Genomic DNA, 676 nt, shown 5'->3' with positions numbered 1-676 from the left:
CGCTGCAGACCTCAGCCGCCGGTGCAGCCGCGGGGGGGCCCGCCACAGCCGCCACCGCCGGGGGGCTCCCTTCTCCCTCAGCTGCCGCCGCCGCCGCCACCGGAACCGTAGCCTTCTCCATCTCCGGGGAAAGAGGGAGGGCGCGGACGGGGGAGGGGCGTGGGGGCTACGCTTTACCGCGATTTCGGCCGCACCGGGGCCAACACAGCGCTCGGTGCCGCCTCCGCCGCCACCGCCTCGGTCACCTCTACTGCTGCCGCCGCCGCCGCCGCTCCGCCAGCTCTCACCTCGTCTCGCGATACTAAGGGCGGGGAGCCTGACGATGGGAGGGAGGGAGAGGGAGGGAGCGTGAGGGAGCTAGGAGGGGGTGGTTAGAGGCGAAGAGGGAGACCGGCGTGTCGGAAGATCAAGCGGAGGGGAGACTACCCAGAGTCGGGGGAAGTATGCCTAGGGCGAGTTCCGATGGGGGAACGCCGGGGACAGAGGAGGGCCGCGGTTACTGCCGTAGCGCCCGCTACACCCGGATTTCTTCTCTTTCCTCGCTATTTCCCCCGCACACAGCCCTTCAGACCTCCCTTCTTCCTTCCTCGCTGGTGATTAGAACGCAGCCGCAGGCGGAAGTACGGGTGACGCCATCAGCCGTCGCCTGAGCGGTGGCGCGCGGGTGGCCGAAACA

At 69.5% G+C, this 676-nt stretch overlaps 1 protein-coding gene across 2 annotated transcripts in view; it reads right to left on the bottom strand.

The window, feature by feature from the left end:
* Window positions 1-239, bottom strand: part of ANKRD17 (ankyrin repeat domain 17) — a 157,254-nt gene extending 157,015 nt beyond the window's left edge. For both annotated transcript variants that reach the window (XM_007467569.1, XM_007467571.1), the window contains exon 1: window positions 1-239. This exon is cut by the window's left edge and continues 275 nt beyond it. In XM_007467569.1, coding sequence (XP_007467631.1) covers window positions 1-121 — 121 coding nt within the window. In that variant the 5' untranslated portion in view covers window positions 122-239.
* Window positions 240-676: the final 437 nt, after the last annotated feature.

Source organism: Lipotes vexillifer, unplaced genomic scaffold (assembly GCF_000442215.2).
Source record: "Lipotes vexillifer unplaced genomic scaffold, Lipotes_vexillifer_v1.1 scaffold1176, whole genome shotgun sequence".
Lineage (NCBI taxonomy): Eukaryota > Metazoa > Chordata > Mammalia > Artiodactyla > Lipotidae > Lipotes > Lipotes vexillifer.
Note: the sequence above shows the minus strand (reverse complement) of the source record. Positions and strands in the feature narration are given on the sequence as shown.